Source organism: Talpa occidentalis, unplaced genomic scaffold, assembly GCF_014898055.3.
Source record: "Talpa occidentalis isolate TD23 unplaced genomic scaffold, MPIMG_talOcc4v2.1 talOcc4.2, whole genome shotgun sequence".
NCBI classification, from domain to species: domain Eukaryota; kingdom Metazoa; phylum Chordata; class Mammalia; order Eulipotyphla; family Talpidae; genus Talpa; species Talpa occidentalis.
Genome location: NW_023602073.1, coordinates 24,791,377 through 24,811,607, shown reverse-complemented (window position 1 = coordinate 24,811,607; position 20,231 = coordinate 24,791,377). Strand labels below are relative to the sequence as shown.

General features: G+C 43.8%; 1 protein-coding gene across 6 annotated transcripts in view; it reads right to left on the bottom strand.

Moving 5' to 3' along the window:
• Window positions 1-1,841, bottom strand: part of TBC1D7 (TBC1 domain family member 7) — a 31,863-nt gene extending 30,022 nt beyond the window's left edge. For 3 of the 6 annotated variants that reach the window (XM_037519206.2, XM_037519207.2, XM_037519208.2), the window contains exons 1-2: window positions 1,725-1,840; window positions 297-452 (exon numbers count right to left, since the gene is read on the bottom strand). In XM_037519206.2, coding sequence (XP_037375103.1) covers window positions 297-408 — 112 coding nt within the window. In that variant the 5' untranslated portion in view covers window positions 409-452; window positions 1,725-1,840. Of the gene's footprint in view, window positions 1-296; window positions 453-1,724 lie in introns of all 6 variants that reach the window. The other 3 variants (XM_037519204.2, XM_054698437.1, XM_037519205.2) reach the window with 2 other exon arrangements.
• Between the last annotated feature and the right edge of the window lie 18,390 nt (window positions 1,842-20,231).

Sequence of the window (20,231 nt, the reverse complement as noted above, 5' to 3'; positions counted from 1 at the left end):
CAAATTTACCAGAAGCTTATGATAACCTATCTAAAAATTGAAAAAAGGAAATATGTGGGTCTAATAATAGGGAAAATATTACTGATTTCTAAGAGGCCCTCCAAAACCATTGGGCTCTGTCTCAATTAAATATAAACTCAAATATTTTTCTCAGAATATACTGTTCTGTTGTCAGCCTACCACTAAAATATACAGCACGCAAGCAATATTTTTGAATGTCTGTTAAGCTAACATTGATTTCAGAACACCTAGGACAGATGAAAACCACTAAGCTCAATTTAACTTGCAAAACTCACCCAGACGATCATCTTTTAGGAGGATTTCTAATGATTTCTTTTCTTCAACTCCACGAAACCCCACTTTCTCATAATATACTGAACGAAAGTTCCTCTGAGAATCCTCAGTCATGTTGCATTCTTGAAGAAAAGACAGCAAGAAGCGATAAAGTGAGCCTAGAAACAAAGATTGAAGAATTGGATTTTTTTTCAGTGATTTTCTCAAACTTTTTCATTAGTCTGACATATTATAAACTGTCTGCCCTTACATAAAACTCAGTATTAAATCTTTCCTTTTACACAACTCTAACCCCAGCTTACCTAAGCATGCTGGCCAGAAAAGAAGATACAAAAATCCTCTGAACTGCTAAAATAGATGGCACAAGATTCATACGGTAAGACTCCTACTTATGAGAACACTGGCCCATTACACATGCAAACAGAAAAATATATATAGTGGAACAGGAATACCGACAAAATGTCATGCAAAGGTGGTTACCTAGCAGTGTACCATGATTTTCTTTCCAGATAACATGAAAACTTAGACTATATTCTCAAATGTTAGCAATGGTTTTCTTTAGATAGGATTCCAGGTGATTTTAATTTCCTTCCTTTTGTCTGTCTGTGCTTTCTAAAATGGGCAATTTGTAAGACACAAAATTGGTGTAAAAAAAAATAAAGCCACAAGTTCCTCACTGTCTTTTCCTTTTAACACAACCCTATCAACTACAATTATCAAAACTAAAAACCCACAATAGAGTAACAGCATGAAAACATCAATCAGAAAAGAAACAGAAACGTAGTTGATTGACAAGGGATACAAGAGTCAGGAGAAATGACTTGAAATCTGGTATCAAGTTCAGTGGTCTCAGCTTCTTTCACAATAACCTTCGTTAAGACTGACAAGTCGTTAGGAAAAGGTCGTGCTAAGATGGTGTTTTAAGAATAGAATGGATGTGATGCAATTTCTAAAAACTACTTCACCGCCTGACCCAAATGCTTAAAGAGTCGTGCAAAAATAGCTCCTCCGATTTTACAAATCCTAGAATGTCCCCAGTGACCAGGGGATGTTGAGCTCCAGACAGCCTACGTCCTTTCTTATTGAAAGGACCGCCCCTGCGTTTACTCAAGTTTATTCACAGGAAAGGTTAGGATTCTTTTAAAATGAAAAATCCCAAAAGTTCTGACCAATTCGGGCCCAATTATTTTTAAAAAGAAAATTCGAAAGCATTAAAGGACAACTGAGTTCGATGGTTTATTTAAAAGCAGCATCTGATACGGTGCCTGTTGTCTAAGAACAACTTTCCCAGATTGCACTGCAACCGCAAACGCGTCCTCTTGGAATAAAAAAAACAAACAAAAAAAATACTGCACATTACATTCCCGCCAGGAAAGGTAAACACGCCGAGGTCCAAGACCCCAGGTCCCGCTCTCCCTGTGGTGCTTCACCTCTAGTACTGGAAACAACACGGAGGTTGAGACTAAGTGGTCCGAGGGAGGCAGCAGAAAAAGCCCGGGCGCTGGCCGGCCGGGGGGGGCAGTCGGCCGCCGTGAGGCCCCCCAGGGCCAGAGGCCGAGCGCCGGAGAGGCGGGCGGGGCGACCGGATGGAGACGGCGGGGCACCGGCTCGCAGCAAAGCGCCCCGGGACCCGGACGCCGGACACTTGCGCAGCCGCCAACGCCGCCGCCGCCGCCAACGCCGGACGTGACGTCGGCTCCAGCCCGACGCGTGGTGCCGAGAGTGCGCGTGCGCCGAGAGCGTGCGCAAGCGCTCCACGCACGCAGCGGGGCTTGGATGCTCAGAGGCCGGGACCTTAAATCTGCAAGAGAGTGGTTGCCGCGGTTGCGTGTTTGCGCTCGCGTTTCTCCGTGCTCCCCACCGGTGGCCCCTGTGTCCTCGCTCCCACGACCCGATCCTAGTCCGGAACCTCTCGACCTCCTTACCCCCGCTGTCCCGGTGGCGCGTCCTGGCAACCTCTGTGCACACAGGAAGCCCTCGGCCCCGAAATAGTGCTTGGAGGACTGCGTGGGGGTCCCCTGCTTGGACTTTAGTGTTTTCATTTTTCTCCCGGTGTGTTGAAATATGGGAAGACCAGCCAAATGAGAAAAACAGAAGCTATAACAAGGAAATAAGCGTTGAATTTTGGCAGAAACTCAAAGGCAAGCAAAGGCGTGGGAAAGATTGATAGTGGGAAATAGGGGTAGTTTTCAGGTGTGCCCAGATTGGAAGTTGTCGGCCTGGGAAGCAGTCGGAAGGTTATACTTAGAAGTGGGGCATCCTGGGTGATCCCTTAAGTCATTGATTACCCTTGCAGTCAATGATTGAAAAGGGGCCGTGATTAGGCTTTCTCTGGTTGAGCGGGTGGTGGAAGGAGACAAATATTAGGGTAACTTGACAGCTATTAATCATGTCGTGGCCATCTGGGGCCAAATGTTAACAGTAACCGTTGTTTGCTTCCTGGGTTGTTACTAAAGCTAGCAATCTAGCTTCCTGCAGATCTGATTTATAGCGGGCGGGCTTACTAGTGATTCCTGGGGCAAGTTAGGGTTAAGTAGGCAGCTTCAGGGATAGTACAGACAGGGACTTTGGGAGAGATAAAGAGGCTTCTGAGATAAGGACAGTAAGTTCTAGGAGGGGCTAAGCAAACATACTCCAGATGATACCAAACTCCGGTCTCTGTTTCCCTCAGCCAATGAAAGGAAACAGAGTTTGAGGAAAAGGAAAGTGGTTTAATTTGTCCACAAATGAGGAGGGCAGCAGACTCATGTCTGAAAGACAAGCGTCCTGCCCTTTGGCAGAGGGCAGGGGTATTTATACAAAGGGAAAAAAAAAGTGGAGATGGACAAGGGTCTGCAAAGGGGAGGGGAGAAGGGCTCGGCACTGAGAAAGGTGGGCACCAGCTTGTTTTTCTTCAATAGCTGACATTTAACTTTCTTGAAATTTGAAATGCAGGAGTGCTCATCTGTGAGACGCTCATAAAGATAAATCTATCAAACAAGGGAGAAATTGCAACAAATGGGGGAAAGATAAACACTCAATCTTGTTAATGCCCATCAAAGACAAACCTGTCAGGAAATACGAGAAAGACAAATTTGTTAATGCCTATCTAAGAGGCTGGTCATTTGTGACTGTATCACAGAGATGAGGTTAGAAATCCAGGAGGGCTAATGAAGGCAGTAAATTTTAAGGCTAAATTTTAAGCTAATGAGGACTGTAAAGAGATTGGATAGGGCAGGTAAAGGAGAAACTCTAAAATAAGAGCTGGGAAAATGGGCACATCTGCCTGGAGGAATGTGGTCACAGAGAGAGAGAGAGAGAGAGAGAGAGAGAGAGAGAGTCACAAAGTAGGATGAGATTCTAGAGTAGAGGAAAAAGTTTAAATACCCCTAGACATGGACCCATAATGGCTTTTTTACCCATCCCAGGTACAGCACACCGGGGAATTCTTGCTTTCCTCCTTTAAATAAACTGTTCTGTACTTTCTTGAATAAAGTATGCTTCTCTTTGCTTACTTGCCTAAAAAGTCTGTGAATTCCTTTTCATAGCTTTTTGGGACAAGAACCTGTGGTCTTTCAAGGCCTAAATTAACAGCACACACCAGCTTCTCTAGCCTGGGGTTTTCTAGGCAGGTTGCTCAGTTTGTGAGTCAAAATTACATTTTTATATATAATCCTAAGAGTATCTATTAATATGTTCAGCATCTGAGGTAAAACACTATAAAAATGTAAGAAAAATGGGCCTCCCTGGTGGCGTAGGGGTTAAGACACAACCTATGAAGCTATCTGCAGCCACTGCAGCACGAGTTCAATCCCTGGCCAGGGAGCTACCCACATGGCGCAGCAGACCTCTCATGTTGTAGAAATGAATTCTAGCCTTTTACCCAGGCAGAGGAAGAATAAGCAATACTTCAGGAATGGCGAGGTCAGGAGCAGCTTTATTACTTTATGCATGAAGTCCCAGACCTGGGTAGCCCCATAAGGTCTGAACACCCGTTTAAAGACCAAGGGTTCCTTTTACACACAACTGTGACCATATCTGTTACATTGATAACATTGTTTTTCAGCAGGCACAACCATTTTCAGCAAAGTCCCCAGACAAGGGGGGAAAGATGCAGGCATTTGGGGATGGCCTTGGAGAGACCAGCTTGGCCGGCTGCCCAACCTTGTAGGTAAGAGTGCTGAGGCCCTGACCATGAGTCTTGAAAGGGAAGGAGCTGTAAGTAAGCAAACTTGTTGATTATGCCTGCATTGGAGTGTTCATTGCACCTGGGCTGGAAGTACTACTGGAATCTTTATTTTAATTCATTTGCTCAATATATTTTCTCATTATTACCCCCTTTGATGCCCTTGTGAGTTATTTTTCTCACAGGGCATCACCTATATTTCTTTTTTTAAGGGAACCCCAATTATTAAGGGCAGGCCTCTTCCCTGCCATACAGATACCTTCTTGTGCAGTGGTGAGCAAGCCCACTAGTCTTTGCCAGTCCTGGAGCACTACAGCTGCCAAGGAGTCAAGTTGGCGTTGGAGAGCTAGGACTGATCTAAAGGAGAGCATTAAAATTCGACTTGAGTCAGCCACCCGGACCTTTATGATGGATTTGAGGCACTCTTAACTCAGCCACTCCAGATGTAGTCAGCCGGCCCCTACAACTGGGATGGTCAGGGGGACTCTCTTAATCCGAATAGGGGATTTTAACATTGAAAGTGTATCTCTTTTAGCTAAACAGACAAGTTAGGCATCAAATTTACAACAAAGCATGATTGTTTGTGTGGAGTAACACATTGATACACTCCCTGAGTACAGTCCAGGTAAGTGCCATCTGTGTGGCACAGATCTTAGAAGTGAAAGTCAAAGGGTTTGTAGCATTTCCCACAGAGACACAGGACCTAGGATAAGATTCGACGAGGAGTTAGATGAGACCTTTGGAGGGAACAAACCTGGGTCAAGTATGACTCCCTCATACTGGGTAGGACCTGGCCCTAAGCAAATCCTGCAATCTGAAGCAAGAGCTGCATTTGAGTGGTTGAGAGCCATGTGTGTAGCACTGATTAGCTGGAACATAGGCGTTTGTTGGGAAGGACCAGAAGAAGCCTAAGGTGGTAGGAGACAAGAGAGCTCCCTTGTTCTTTGTAGCCCTTTTGTCAGGCTGGGTACAAACCCCGGCTTAATTGCAGTTACTCTGGGTTTGGGAGATAAGTCCTCACATACAGAAGAGAGGGTGAGGAACAGGTGGAGGATGATTCTGGCAAGCAGGCTCATTTTAGCAAACAGTTGAAAACAATTATGTCCACACACAGTATCAGGTAGCCTAAGGCAAGAAGAAGGCGTGCCTCCCAACCGTGGCTAGGCGGACTGCAAAGACAGTCACTACAGGAACAGTAAAAATAACAAGCAAGAGGTCACACGTGTAGAAGGTCCTCAAGCTTCTGCCGTGCGTAGACAGACCAGCTTCCCGAGTGTGGCCGGAGCAGGGCTTGATGTCTAACGCCGCCTTGGTGGGTTGATTCATTTGTAGCCTCAAGCAAAGGGGATTCTCCGGATCAGAAGCTGCTGTCCATCCGCTGGCTGAAGTGTCCTTTTTCTGGTTTGTAGGGCCCATTTCACTTCGGAGTGATGCACCCAAGGGGGTGGAACCTGAGACTTTTACAAAGGGGAAAAAAAAAAGGGGGGAGGTGGAAAAGGGTCTGCAAAGGGGAGGGGGAAGGGATCAGCACAGAGATGGGTGGGCGCCAGCTGGCCCTGCTGTTTGACTCCCTTCTTCTTGGATATCATTCCCCCATTTGATGCCCTTGTGAGTTTCTCACAGGGCATCACCTATATCAAACAAGGGAGGAATTGCAAGAAATACAGCAAAGACAAACTTGTTAACTGCATCATAATCCCCACTCTGTTATGACCTTCCATTTCTATGGGAGAAAGGGGCGTCGCATCTTCTGGCTGCTTGCTGCTGAATGGGGTCATCGTGGTGGTGGTAGGGTTTACTATGGAAGGCCTGCCCTTGCTGGTGCCACAGTTCCCGACATGCTATTAAGGCTTTGGTGACAATGTGGCAGCAATAAGTTATATAACATATCATAGTCCTAAATGTAATAGGGATGACTTTTCCCCTTCCTCAAGATGATGACATTTAGGATACAGCCCTAACTGAAGCGGGCCAGAGACTAATATAGTTAGTAAGACATAATTTTTCTCTACTCTCATCCCAATTCTGTAAAATAGTAAACCAAATCTAATTTAAATAATTTTACCTATATTTGCATAAACTTACAGGGCAGAATAACCAAGCAGAATGTTGTTGGCTTTGTTGAAAACTCCACAGCCTGGAGTGAGCTTTTTAATATCCAGTCCATGCAGGCTTCATCAAAGTCACAGTCTTACCAGACTTCACCTGAGGTTGCTTTTCTCAAGGTTCCCAGGGCTTTTTCCAGGGTTTTCCAGTCCTGCCAATGGAGGCAGCTTCCTCTCCTTTCATGGAGGTCTGAGGAAATTCGTAAGCAAGGTGACAGGTTCTTCTTAGCTCATTCTTCTCAGCTCAGCTCAAATTTTACTCCCAGAAGAATTTCAATCAAAGCCTTGTAACAAAACATGTTTAATTTTCTAGTTTAAGGAGAAATACATAAAATTCCCTATTGAGATTATGCAAAGACAGATATTGTCCTGAAGTACAAATATTGCCTACAAATTTGGAGGATGAGAAAAGAGAAAAGCAAATGTTCCAGTTTGCTCATAAAAAGATGCAAATTGCTACTTCTAAGATCATAGCCCAGTTTAACAACAAGTTTTCTAGAAATAAAACAAAACATTAAAGGCCAATATATTTAAAAAGTCATTAAATATTATACAAATCCCCATCAGTGTTCTTTTCCTGTGTATTAAGTCTTCTGTTGGTAATTTTTAAAAATTCAATTTGTTTAAGCTTAGTATGTCTTCTCAGTTCCAAAACATATCTATATTGTCAGACTCTTTTTGTGAGTTTCCTGAAGACAAAGCTCAGCAAATAACCTTTAGAAATAACAAAAACTTGAAAATGACCATACCTAAAATTATGGTTTAAGGCAAAATACAAGGGTGTTTGCTCAATTTTGTCACATGCACACACACACATATATATTAGAATAATTAGAATCACCTGATAATATTATACTGGTACATACTAGATTTTAAAAATCTCATATATTTTAAAACACTTTAACCAATTTTTATTTATGCTGAAAGGTATAACTTGTCCCCTCAATTGCAATGTTTTTTCTATGAAGTTTTAACATCTCTAGATTGGTCCAATGTGTTTTAGCATTTCCCTACAAGGAAAAATAATTTATTAAGAGTCTGAAGACACATCAAATCATTTTACTGATCAAAAACTATTATTTTTGAAATTTGACTTCAAGAAAAATTTTGTCACAGGCTTAAAAAATATATACAGATTTTTATAAAACAACACTAAATTACCCAGAGCGATAACTAGAGGGTTTTTTAAAGTAGATATATTTTTACAGTGCTCAACAATGCTGACAGGACTATATTTTCCAGTTAACCAAGTCTAAGGGTAAAAGAGAACCAAGATTGTAGATAGCCTAAACAGTTTTTAATTTGTCATCAAGAACCAGTAAAAGTAGTTTAAGAATACTTGAGTCTTTACTGCAAATGAAAAAGAAATTAAAGTTTGGTTTTTTATAAGTACACTACTGATAATAAACTTAAAAATTTTAAAACAAGTCATTCTAGCACATAGCATTTTCTTAAGATACTGCTATCAGACCTTCAACACTTTTTTCCTTCCTATTTTGCACCATTTTTTCAAAGACAGCCATTTTGTTTTGACACTAATTTTTCAAGACCTTTAACATATCTGTCTTAAATACATTTCTTTTTTAAAAAATGTTTTATTTTATATAATTCTTACATCATTTTTCATTTTTGCACAATGTATGCATTTTCATTTTGGTTATATTCCCCATACAATTGCACCCCCCCCTTATTTTGACCCTAGTCCTTCCTCTCACCGCCCTGTTCCCCTCCGCCTGCCCCCATTAGTGTCTCTCTGGTTTATAGTTGCTTGTTGATTTTGATTTTTACTTTGTATTAATTAGTCTTTTTCCTGGTCCCTTATTTAGGTTTTCTAAATTCCTGCTATGAGTGAGACCATCCGGTATTTTTCTTTTTCTTTCTGGCTTATTTCGCTGAGCATGATCCCTTCTAGCTCCATCCATGTTGCTGCACACTGCATGTGTTTATCTTTTTTGATTGCTGAGTAATATTCCATTGTGTATATGTACCACATCTTCTTGATCCAGAAACCCCACCGACTGGGAGAAAATTTTTGCACACAACACTAATGATAAGGGACTGATCACAAAAATCTACAAAGAGCTGATGAGACTCAACAAAAACAAAGAAAATAATCCAGTCAAAAAATGGGCAGAAGAGCTAAGAAAAACTTTTCCAAAGAAGAAATGCAAATGGCCAACAGGCATATGAAAAAATGTTCAACATCACTTGTAATCAGGGAAATGCAAATCAAAACTACAATGAGATACCATCTTACACCAGTGAGAATGGCACATATTAAAAAAACTAGCAACAACAAATGTTGGCAAGGTTGTGTAGAAAAAGGAACTCTCCTGCATTGCTGGTGGGAGTGCAAACTGGTCCAACCACTATTGAGAGCTGTGTGGAGATTCTTTGACCTACTAAAGATAGAGCTTCCACATGATCCAGCAATTCTACTCCTAGGTATTTTCCCAAATGACACAGAAACATTAATTCCAAAGGGTACCTGCATAACTATGTTTATAGCAGCACTATTTACAATAAGCTATAGAAACAACACAAATGCCCAAAAATTAAATACATTTCTTAACACACCTCACTTTATTTGCATTTAGAGTTACAACACTCTAGTTTTTAATTTTTAGATTGTAAGACCGTTGTGGCAGGGTTTCATCTTTATTTATGCCCGCAGGCCAAGAAAAGACCTTTTTCCAAAGTCTGAGCCCCCTCCAAGCAATTAGGCAACAGAGCATCCATTGCCCCAGCAGGGGCACATTCGCACTGTAACACAAGCAGGGAGTATAGAAGCAGGAGATTCCCAAGACGTCATCTGGGGCACACAAGTCAGGCACCTGGCCAGAGAAAGCCCATCAGTCACTCTCTGAAACTTTTATTCCACATCGAGACGTTGTCCCAACATAATTTCAGCTAATTAACAGGTCAGTCTCACATTTTTCACTGCAAGACATTGTAAGAGCTGTTATGCTATTATACCTTTGTACTGGATAACTCATACATAAACACGTTTTATTATTATTTTTTTAGGTAAGATGACAATAAAGTTTAGTTTTCCTACAATAAGAAGCAAAAATACACCAAAAGCTCATTAAGTAGTCAACAAATTTTCATTATTAAACTTAGTAGATCCTTAGTTTTATGGGAGAAATATACCACCATTTAAATAATGATGAAAAGAACAGATTTAAGATAGAGATACCAGGGCCTCCCTGGTGGCGCAGGCAGTTGAGCGCCACACTGTGAAGCTGTCCGCAGCCTCTGCAATGAGGGTTCAATCCTGGCCGGACGGGGAGAAAACCACATGGCACAGCAGACCTCTCCTGTAGCACCCGCTGCTCCCCTCAGCAGTGTATTTCATTAATCTGCCTGTTCTGTTTCCTGCTCTGTCTCTGGTGAATCCTATCGCCCTCCAGCACATCTGGCCTGTACCCCAGTTGTTGTATAAATAAATAAATAAATCTTAAAAAATAAAGATAGAGATAGCAACTGTAGCTTTAGTTTTTCTTAGGATATTAAGTTCAGAGTTATGAATGAAACAATTTCATATAGCAGAGGTTTTTTTGGCTAGGACAAGGGAAGGAAAAATCAATTAAGGTGCTTACCTGGGGAACAAAGGGAAGAAGTAGTGGGTTAGTCTTTTTAGAAAACAATTTTATAAAAAGAAGTCCAGGTATAAACAAAACCACATTTATCCACATTTATCTCTGTTAACAAAGACCAGGTCAATAACTCTTTTTGACTACTCCAAGTTTTTTTTTTTTTCTTTTCCCCAAATAAACACATTTAAACATACAATAGAACTATTAACTCCCAACATTATAAATTTAAGACATGAAATGCTTCAGTTAAACTGTTATAGGGCAGCCCCGATACAAAACGGGGTACCTGACTGTGGGTCCTCACCCGCGGGCTTTAAAGGACTTATCAATACTCTACTGCAGGCACACACGAAAGGTTAATAAAAGGTTTATTTACAAGGGAAGGGCAAATGAGGAAATGTACAACTCAGGGAGAAAAGTGGGAGACAAAGTTTTAAATGTGTCCTACCGGATTCGCTGATCTAGAATCCCAAATGGCACTCTGAGAGCTGGCCGCCAGCCAGGAGCCATAAAGCCAGGAGGCGAGTGAGAGAGCGAGCCCCCCAAGGCCCAAGTGTTTGGTTTTTATACCAAACCTGGCTGCTTAACTCCACCCTCAGGTCCCAGCCACCTTCCCTTTGGTGGTGACAGGATTTGTCTTTCCCAATGTCCTGATGGCTTTGGTCTGGAGTGGGGGTGGAGTCCACAAAGCCTACATGGAATTAGCTCAGAACATCCTTTCCCCCTAACAAAACCATTACATTTTGAACTAATTTATGTTTACCAAAAATTTTAGATCGCAATTACAAAATTTGGGGTTTTTTCTATTAGAATTTATATAGGCACCATTTATCATAATTTTAACACAGCAACCCTCCAGAGACAAAAGACAAAGGCAAAGACACAGACACAGAGATCTCTTCCATTTAGAACTTTGGCCATTTGCACTAATTTTTAGAGATAGTTATTTTACCAATATTTCTGACAACACTTATTAATTTACTTTGAAATATTTCTTTATAACTAACTCCTTCAGATAAGAAAACATTTCTCAAGTTATATTTGTAAGACCGCCCCTTAGGTTCTAAGGAAAGTGGGGCAGAAAATTCCCTATCAGTTTCCTTTTTTTAAAGCATGGTCAGGACCATCTGTTTGCTCTAATTCCCTCCCATTGTATTTGATATTGCAGCAAGGGAAGGGGGAGCACACAGATGCTTTCCTGGCTGTCCCCCTCTCAGAGATTTTGACAAATCCAGTCACAGATCAGCCATATGGCTTGTCGACAGGACCACAGGTAAAACCAATCTATCTCCACAGCTGTGGAGATTTCATACACATACCACTCTCTCTCTCTCACTCACTCTTTATTGAAAAGTGAAGTGATAACTTTCTGCAGGTCAAGAGTTGTGCCCCAAAATGGAAGCATGGGTCTTCATAGGGTTAGGCAACTGCCAGAGTTTTTTGAGTGAAGAGCAGTGGCATCTTTCCTGCAGGAGGGCCTCTGTTGGAGTATTTACTGCTTTCAGCTTATGTCTAGTTTAGCTTTATCTCTGCTAAAGCTTGGGCTGCTAGGCACCTGGGACAGTGATGGGTTTTACAAGGGGCCTGTGTGTGCTCTCTTCAAAGTAGATGTTGGGGAAAGAAGTCCTTTCTAGAAGAGCTAAAACCTATCTAGGGGAACAATGGATTTAGGCAACTGAGAACATATGAGAGGTCACAGCTTACTTGTGCTCAAGTCAGGACATCTTGGGACATGGGGGCAAGAAAAAACAAAATGAGAAGTCATCAAGAAACAAGCTTGGAGGGCCTCCCCTGGTGGCGCAGGCGGTTGAGCTCAGCGCTGTGAAGCTGTCCGCAGACTCAGCAGTGCGGGTTTGATCCTGCCCGTGAGAATCCCACATGGCAAATCAGACCTCTCCTGTCTCACCCTCTGCTCCCCTCAGCAGTGTATTTCATCAGTCTGCCTGTTCTGTTCCCTGCTCTGTCTCTTGTGAATCCTCTCACCCTCCCGCACATCTAGCCTGTACCCCAGTTCTTGTGTAAAGTAAATAAATCTTAAAAAAAAAAAAACAAGCTTGCAAATTGTTTATGTTTGATCTCAAGTAGGCTAAGTTTGAGGTAACAAATATCACCTGTTCATGGTAATATCCCCAAGCATTTACATGCCTATATGCCGCCTCCCAGAGATGTCCCGGGTGCCTAGGAGCAGCACTGGGAGCAGTGTGGGAGGAGGGAATTATAACTCAAAGTCCAAGTGGGTTGGAGCAATGAGAAGCCTAGAGGGGCTTCACCAGGCAGCAATGTACTGCCCAACTCCAAAGGCAGTGTGTATTTATTAGAATCAAGTACAAATGTGGAGCAAGTAGGGAGTGTTGTGCCTGGGGATGGATGTAAGCAAGGGTAGAGTGTAAGGGTGGAGCTGCTAATCAAAGAGTATTATCTCCATTCTCTATTCATACCTAACTCTCTGCTAATCTCTTCAAGTAAGATATTTTAGCTGATCTTGCTTATCTGGTCATAATATCTGCCTGCTGTTTTCAGCAGATACTGGTTTCCCAGTATGTTCCTCACACCAGGACTTTTGTCCTTGGTGAGAAGCTCCCTGCCTAATTGTACATTGGGCTGACAAACAAGAACTCTGGATAAGGGAGACAAAAGCCCTGAGAACAAGGAGGGCCGGGTATCCCGGTTATAGATTGTACGCCTATGAAAAAATGCAAACGTATAATGTTAAAGACACTGTGAAAAATGAATTAGAGGGCTTCCCCTGTGGCACAGTGCTTGAGCGCTGGACTGTGAAGCTGCCCGCCTCTGCAGCGCTGGTTCGATCCATGGCCCCAGGGGATGGTCCCACATGGTGTACAGACATCTCCTGCCGGCCCGCTGCTCCCCTCAGCAGTGTGTTTCAATCAGTCTGCCTGTTCTGTTCCCCACTCTGGCTCTGGTGAATTCTCTCACCCTCCCGCGCTTCTGACTGCACCCAGTGCTTGTATAAATAAATAAATAAATCTTTTAAAAAAATGAATTAGAGGGGCCTCCCCGGTGGCGCAACGGTTGAGCGCTGGGTTGTGAAGCTGCCTGCAGCCTCTGCAGTGCCGGTTCGATCCCCGGCTGCTTCCCTGTCACCGGCCACCAGAGGAGGGTCTCACATGGCACGCAGACCTCTCCTGCCGCCCGCTGCTCCCCTCAGCAGTGTACTTCGGTCCTTCTGCCTGTTCTGCTCCTCGCTCTGGCTCTGGTGAATTCTCTCACCCTCCCGCGCTTCTGACTGTACCCAGTGCTTGTATAAATAAATAAATAAATAAATAAATAAATCTTTTAAAGAAAATAAAATAAAAAAATGAATTAGAGAGTATTCTGTCAAATCCTAAACTAGATACATATTGTTAACTTCCTCAACATGGGGTTAGATTTTTCCAGTCTTCCCGTTGCAGAAATTTTGCTTGATGTAATTCTCAATGGTAGCAGTAGAGGGCAGCAATAGTAGATGGTTAGGATCTTCCCTATACTGTGCTAAAGGGAACTCCATTTCTAAAGGCCTCTGGGTATTCATGAATAGCTATAACGAGTTTCCAGATACTGTGGGAGAGAAGACTGGACCTCGCTTGCCTGGTAAACCACAGGTGCAGCAGCGACAGCGGAGGCTCCAGCACCTCCGGAAAAGGGGGTCAGGACTTGTGGCCGCACTTGCGAGAAGAACCCGGAAGGCCCTTCGCAGTGTCCGCGGGAGACTACATTTCCCACAATCCCGTGCGCCGCGCAACAAAGACAGGCTGGGCGCCGGTCTTCCCGGGGTGGGGCTCAAGGACATACGCTGTGGCGGGGCCAGGTGGGCGCAACCCCTCAGACTGTCCGGTGTTGACCTCCCTGGTGGCGCATCGGTTGAGCGCTGGGCTGCGAAGCTGCCGGCAGCCTCTGCAGCGCCAGTTCGACCCCTGGCCGCCGGTGACTGTCCCACATGGTGCGCAGACCTCTTGCCGTCCGCTGCTCCCCTCAGCAGTGTGCTTCATCAGTCTGCCTGTTCTGTTCCCCGCTCTGGCTCTGGTGAATTCGCTCACCCTCCCGCGCTTCTGACTGTAACCAGTGCTTGTATAAATAAATAAATCTTCAAAAAAAAAAAAAAAGATTGCCTGGTGCGCAGGAACTGAATCAGGTTGGCGAGGAAAGGAGGGGCCCTTGTTTTGATGCCAGAGAAGTGGGTTCCTCTTAATCTGCCCTCCCCCTGCGTTTGGGGAGCTGCATCCCCAGGAGGGTGTTACGGCCACACTCTCTGGACGGCATCTTGAAAAAAACTCCATGTAAAGTTGTTTCTCATGTGGCAGCTTTGACTTTCTGAGCGCCAGTGAGAGGCCAGGTTTGGGGGCTTCCAGCGGGGGCTCTGTACCCTCACACCCCATTCTCTCCAGGGCTGCGTGCTTGCCCAGAGGTGCTTGAGGCCGCCAGGCTGAGCCAGGGTCCTATAGGCCTATTTCTTAAAAGGCTTGAGTCTGAGCTGCTCCCAGTCTCATTCTCGCTAAATGGACTTTTATTTATTTTTTTAAGATTTCTTTCTTTGTGCATATGATACCGGAATTGTCAGGCCTAGTCTCCCAGCCAGGAACCGAGCCCAGGCTGCAGGGGCAGCGCTGAGTCCCAGCCACTAGACCCCCACGGGTTGGTGTCTCATGAAGCCGCAGCAGGAACTTCGCAGACGCTCAGGCAAGCAAGTGAGAAGAGGCAGGTTTGTTTATAGAAAGAAAAAGTTTATGGAGGAGAAAAAGAGCAGAAATAAAGTGGGACTCCCAGGCCAGGAAACCAGGCCTGGGAGGGGCAAGGAAGCCCATGTGGAGTTGTGTCTCAGGGAATGTATACCTTTTTTCCCTCATTATTCTAAAACTCCACCAGTCTCTTTGTGATTGATTAGTTCTCCGCTGTCTCACTTAATTTGCTACTGAGTGGGGGATATTCACATACCTTATCTAACAGCTTTGTCTTTCCCCATTTGTTGCATCTTTATCTTTATGGCCCAGTCTTCTGGATGAGCATCCCTGCATTGAAGTTAAACAGCTGCCCTTCTAAGTTGTCCATAAATTAAACCACTCTCCATTTCCCCAATCTCTACCTCCCTTTATCACTTGAAGGAAACCAAGGCCAGCATTAACAATGTTGTCCTTGGTCCTGGGATGTTTGTTTTTCCAGGTGAAATTAGTTACACTCCTCTTGCTGCCCTTATCTCTGAAGCCTTCCTCAATTCTAAGAGGTCCCCTCCTGCAGTGTCCCTAAAACTGCCTAATTCCTAGCTTGCCCTGTGTCTCACATATAAGAGCTGGGGTACAGGCCAGAGGTGTGGGAAGGTGAGAGGATTCACCAGAGACAAGAGTGGGGAGCAGAACAGGCAGACAGACCGAAAGCACTGCTGAGGGCAGCTGCAGGTAGGCCAGGAGAGGTCTGCCATGCCATGTGGGAATCTCCCTGTCTGGCCTGGAAGCGAACCCTGCTGCAGAGGCTACAGACAGCTTCACAGCACTGTGCTCAACCCGCTGCACCATCCGGGAGGCCCTGCCAGACCGATTTAAAGAGTTATCACCTCCTGACAAAAAACTAGTAACTGCTGCCCGACCTATCACTGCCTGCCTGTGACAGACTTGCGGCCCAGACACAAACACATTGTGTTTGTGTGTGGCCCCTTCCCACACATTGTGTCATTCCTAAATAATGTCTCCTAATATATTTACATGTATCACAGCCATGAGAATGTGTTTGTTTTATAGGCCATGAAAAGGGACTGTTCAAAGAAAAAGGGTACGATTTTATGGGTCCTGATTGAGAATTGCTGGGGTATTGCAGGTCCTGATTGAGAATTTGCTGGGTATTGCTTCTAATTGTAATTGTGATTAGTTAAAGCCGAATTTGTGAAGAAAGCCTCTCAGGATTACCTGGTGAGTCACAGTTCAACGGAAGACCAGCCAAGAAATGGAAATACAGAAATTTACGACACAGAGATACTGATAAATGTACACACACACCTTGTGGCGCTATATCGATACATCAGAGTTCACGAAGGAGTTGCAGGAAACGGGACATGTGAATATATTAGGGTAACTAACTGGAGTGCTTCAACATTACTGAACTGAGATTATATTATTCGAGGTAAACTTAAAACGGTAGGGCTATTGTCCACTCCATGGAGGTTAGGTCCAGGGCCAATCAAGGGGAGGGACTGTGAGAGACTACCATTGCCAATATCTGCAAATGAGCTCATGTAAAGAAATTATATTTACTTGTAATTCTTCAGGGTGTGATAGAGGCAATGTAGCAAGATCCTGAGACACAGGGCAAGTTAGGGTTATTAGGCAGTTTCAGGGACAGTGCAGGAGGGGACCTCTGAAGAATTTAGGGAGGCTTCAGAGATAAGGACAACCAAGGGAATATAACCAATTCCATTAGGAAAAACAAACACCCCAGAACCATGGACAATATTAATGTTAACGATGGTCCTGGTTTTCTTCAGGTGATAAAGGGAGGTAGAGATTGGAGAAATGGAGAGTGGTTTAATTTATGGACAACTTAGAAGGGCAGCTGCTTAATTTCAATGTAGAGACGTTCACCCAGAGGACTAGGCCATAAAGATAAAGTGTAGAGATGCTCACCCGGAGGACTAGGCCATAAAGATAGAGTGACAAGCATGACAAATGGGGAAAGGGAAAGCTGTTAGGTAAGGAATGTGAAATTTTCCCACTTAGTAAGTGTGAGTCCCTCTGGGAGTTAACCAATCAGGGAGAGAAAGAGTAAAATTTAAACATAATGAGGGAGAGAAAGTATATATTGCCAACATAATATCCTGTACCGGCTCATCTTGGCCCCTCCCAGGTACTTTATACCTGGGAGTCTTTCTTCTTTGTCTCTTTTCTTCCTAAATAAACTTTTCCTTCAAAGACAAGATTTGTCTCTCTCTGCTTACTTACTTCAAAAAGTCTGTGAATTCCTTTCTACGGTTTCACGAGACAAGAACTCGTGGTAAAGCGGCAGTTGTTACACACGCCGGCATCAATCCTCTATGAGGGTACCATGGACTGTTGGATGAAAGTTCTTGACAATACTGCTACATAATTATCAATATACACATTACAATGTCTGGTGTTAGTAAACAGACAAAAAAAAAAGTGTAGTTGTTGCAAAATACAATTAAAACTATTTGAGATTTAAGGCCTGTGTGAATGGAGCGTGACACTGTGTTAACAACCAGTTTATTGTTCCTACCAGTTACCTAATCCTTGACCAAGGAGGAAATGGTTAATGTTGATGAAGGATAACATGTAATCAGGGCCTCCCTGGTACCCTGCTGGAGACCAGCTCCAGTTAGAAGTCGTGTCAGGGATCTCAGAAAGGAGAGGACTTTGTCGGTGAAGTTTTTTTGGAGGGCTGAGGGGAAGTGGAGCGAGGTAGGAGTAAGGTAGACACAGACATCTTCTCTTGTGCAAGTATCTCCTACTGAGGGTCTCAGCGGGTCTTTATGACATCAGCATAAGCATCAAAGCAGAACAGAGACAATCATTACATATACAAAGACCCTCTTGATCTCATACTACAAAAGGACACTTCCTTAATCTGATTGAGAAAATCAACAGGAACAATTACTCTCCTAGGTACAACTTTTTTTCTAACATAATCATTTGTCTAAGACAGTACATTGTTCAGTAACAATCAATCATCCTGTCAAGCTGAAAGGTCCATGCAGGAGGCCAGAATGCAAAAGTCTACCAGGAGCCCACCTGGGGGGCAAGAATGCAGAAACATGCCTGGAGGACTCAGACAATGAGCCTCCCCTCTCCCCCTACGAGTCTCTTCTCAGACAAAGAACCTCTACCAGCCCCACGAAACTCCCCCTGCCCAACAAACTTTTTCCTGCTGCAGGAGCCCAACTTCCCACCTGACCTCTCCTCACCCTATAAAACCCTGCTTCCCCCTAACAACGTGCACGGCTTCACTGACCCCCACCTTGGGTGTCTGAGGTCCGCCGGGGGTGCAATAAACTTTCCCTTCCTTTGAGAAATTTAGCCTGGCTCTCCTTTCTTTACTGCGCCGAACCTTCCACAAGCCTTCCTAATTTTGGAGTAGACATGAAAGTCCATTGTTATGCTATATTACTAAAATCAACCCATTCCCTAGTACTCAATTAATCTAGCCTATTATCAATTACTTCAAAGTGATCTAAAGTAACTCATCAATACTGTTTTAGTTCTACAGAAATCTAACTTTTAACTAGAAATATCTAACCTCCTCACAATCTGTGAACTGTTAACTTTTCTCATACACCAGGAGATGTACTGTTGCCGCAAACAGGTACCCCCCAGGTTAGGCTATGGTTTCCAAGCACAGCTGGTTCAGGGCAGCTTGTTCTCCATAGTTCTCAGGGGCAAAACATTTCTTTCCTAACTATATCTTTAACAATTTTTACTTCTTTTGTGATAGTTCATGGGTAAGAACAATAAGCCAATTGTCACCTGGGTCCGAATTAGGTTTTCACAAGCAATGAGATTTTCACAAGCCAATTTATAACTAACTTACATTTACATTAACCAAGAACAAAGAGGAGAGCATTAGCAGGCATTGCCATGGAGACTCCCTATTTCAGATCTTCTTTGGGAAGTGTAAGAACTCCCCTCTTCTGGGAAGTACAACTTTCCCTCTTCGGGGGAGCACAGGAACTCCCTGCTTCTCGGGAGTCTCCCCCAATGCCCGGACCATGTCAATGTTAGGGGGAAAAGGATGTCCCAAAGCTAATTCCATACAGGCTTTGTGGACTCCACCCCCACCCCAGGTCAAAGCCAAAGACACTGGGAACTCCAAATCCCATCACCACCAAAGGGAAGGTGGCTGGGACCTGAGGGTGGGGTTAAGCAGCCAGGTGGATATAAAAGGCAGACACGTGGGCTTTGGGGGAAATCCCCATTTTGGCTCTCCACCAGCTCGCAGCGTCCGGCCAGCTCTGAGAGTGACTTTGGGTTTCCAGGTTGTCGGATCGGGTAGGACGCATTAAAGACTTTATTTCCCTATTTTCTACCTGAGTTGTACATTTTCCTTATTTCCTTTTCTCTTGTAAATAAACATTTTATTAACCTTTTGTGTGTGTGTCTGTAGTAGAGTATTCATAAGTCCCTTTAAAACGCGCGGGTGAGGACCCACAGGCCGGAACCCGTTTAATATCGGGGTTGCTTGGCGCCCAACGTGCTTTGCAAGTTTCACCCGTGGTTGACCAGCCCAAAGTAATTTTTCTTGCGTTGGTCACCATAAAAGCGCATTAGGTCTGCAGGACTCGCAGTGAAACTCTTTGTTTCACGTCTTGAAGTCTTTTTTTTTTCTGCGCATACGGCTCTTGTGGGTGTGGTCTTGACCCAAACATGGCCTCAACCATGAACTTCAGCAGTTTAATCCCTAACTTGAGTTCTTTCAGTTTTTTTCCAGCCTTGAATTTAAGTAGCCTTTTTCCGTTAAATATTACCACCAGTTTGATAAGTGTAAATAATTGGATTAAACCTAGCGTATGGCACATGATTTTAATTCTGTATACATATGTGAATGGTTGACAAGCCATCCCTTTGCAGTCTGTGCTTCTGGGTGTTTTTTTGGTAATGTGCACAGGTGCCATGTGCTACATTCTTGTTTCTATGAGTAGTAGTGGTTATACTTCACATACTGAGAATGTGCTACAACAAATTCAAGCTCTTAACTTAGCTATGAAACAACAAAATCAGGCTTTTGAGTCAGCTTTTCAAAGCGTGCAGTATCAAGTGCAACAACAAGATCAGACTTTTGAGTCAGCTTTTCAAAGCATGCAGTATCAAATGCAACGACACAATCAGACTTTTGAGTCAGCTTTTCAAAGCATACAGGATCAAGTGCAACGACAAAATCAGGCTTTTGATTCAGCTATTGACAGTGTGAGGGATGAAAATCGTAACGTTTTTGAGTCCGCTTTTAAAAGTATGCAGAACCAGATACAGGCCGCCCTCCATAAATGGGATATGGCGCAGAAGAAGGCTAGGGTAATGGTGCAGAGAAGAGATAAATGTTCTCCTTCCCATGAGGACTGCAGAAGGGCAGAATTAG